General features: G+C 49.0%; 1 protein-coding gene across 1 annotated transcript; it reads left to right on the forward strand.

The window, feature by feature from the left end:
* Positions 1 to 475: 475 nt before the first annotated feature.
* LOC118159829 (EF-hand calcium-binding domain-containing protein 12-like) lies at positions 476 to 1,648 on the forward strand (the record flags this gene model as incomplete). The annotated part of the gene is made up of 2 exons (XM_035314380.1): positions 476 to 751; positions 1,316 to 1,648. Coding segments are annotated over exons 1-2 (483 nt in total), but the record flags the coding sequence as incomplete, so codon positions are not given.
* Positions 1,649 to 1,660: the final 12 nt, after the last annotated feature.

The raw sequence follows: 1,660 nt of genomic DNA on the forward strand, positions 1-1,660 counted from the left end.
TTTTAGGTTTGACTCAGAATCTCAACCCTGAGGTTTAACCTCCTGTACTGGATTTTATTGGTTAGCGTTGATCATCCGGCTGATCAGAAGCAGGCCCTTTCTCCAGCTGTAGAGGGCAGCTGGACAATGCAGATTCAAAGGTCCTACTCTTTAAAACCTAGCCCAAAGCTGAAGGCTTGCCATGGTACCTGTGTCATTTTTATCTGAAGGTTTCCCATCTTGGAGTGAAGAGGCATTTTGCTGCCGTGTTGTTGTACTAGTTGCTTTGTAGACTCAACCCGTATTGCGAGCATGAAACAGAATGGGGCAAAGCGGAGATGGGAGTAGTCTGTAATGCGTATGTCTGCATTGAAAGCTAAAGGATGCCTCCATTCAAAGATCGTCATCTGTTGGGTGCTGCAGACTGCACAAAATGCCAAAGCTTTTTGCCTTATAAACGTTGATCAGCCTTGTTTTTTATTTCTGCTACCGTCTAGCAGGGTTTCTCTGAGCTTTTCATTTGTTTGCTTTTTAAACTGCTGTAGATGTACAGCCTCGGGTCCGGAGAAATGCTTGCAAAGCTGCCACTTCTCCACCTCCTGCTGGGGACAAAGCTGTGGGGATGAAGCCTTGCTCTCCTACCAAGCCCAAAGAAAAGCTAATGCTCTTGGAAGTGCCCCCAGTCAACATTGAGCCAGGCCGGCGACATTTAAACTGCGAAGAAATGGAAGAGATTGGAAAACTCTCAAGAGAGAGGAGACGGCTGGAGAAGGTACTGTGGCAGGAAAAAAGGCGCACCTCTACGTGCTCGCGAATGTGGGGTGGGCAGCAAAGGACAAGGTTGCAGATTGTTCTGAATGTTAACTTCCCCGTAGTCCCTTGACCACGTAGTGCCTCACAGCTGAGATGCTACAAGCTGTCTCAAACAACTGGTTTGGCTTCTGAACACTTTGGTGATATAAGCGCTCTTTTCTGTGTAACTGAACTGGCAAGAAATGAAAGCTGAGGCAATGTTTAGGTGTGGGGATGGAGTCATCTGAGCTCTAGTCAACCTGACACAATCAGAAAAGAGGTGGTGGCTGGGAGACTTTTCTCATCTGAGGCAGCTATGTCCAGTATGCTGTTCTTCTGCTTGGTGCTCTAGGGAGCACCTGCCTGTGGGCCTGGCACTGGAAGGGAATGGCACTCCCAGATAAGTGCTTGGTCCAGCCGCAGGGTGCTGAGTCCCATCTACACACACTTCTGAGATGGATCCCCGCCTGTAGTTTCTCCAAGGGGAATGTAGCAACTCCAGGGCCTCACTGAAAGCTATCTGGGACCATTCCTTTCCTTGCAGATCAAAGACAGCCCGATAGAATGGAAAGAAAAGTGTCGGCTGGTGAGATCTGGGGATGCACCCGTTGATGAACACTGCCTGCCATCAACTATAGAGGGTGACATGGGAGCACTGGTTGACAAGTGTCGCAGAAATGCCGTTGTTGACTACCTGAATTGCTCCAAGCTGTGCAAGCAGCGTAACATTTGTGTCACTGAGAAAGCGCTGCAAAGAGGTAAAGCAAAGAGCAAGGGACGTACTAATGTGAACGTACTAAGCCTGACGTGCTCATGCCTCTTCCCAAGACGCAGAAGCATGATGCATGTTCAGGCTGGGGCACTGCTGATGGAGAATGTTTGCAGCCCT

This window comes from Oxyura jamaicensis, unplaced genomic scaffold (genome assembly GCF_011077185.1).
Source record: "Oxyura jamaicensis isolate SHBP4307 breed ruddy duck unplaced genomic scaffold, BPBGC_Ojam_1.0 oxyUn_random_OJ72217, whole genome shotgun sequence".
In the NCBI taxonomy this organism is placed as follows: domain Eukaryota; kingdom Metazoa; phylum Chordata; class Aves; order Anseriformes; family Anatidae; genus Oxyura; species Oxyura jamaicensis.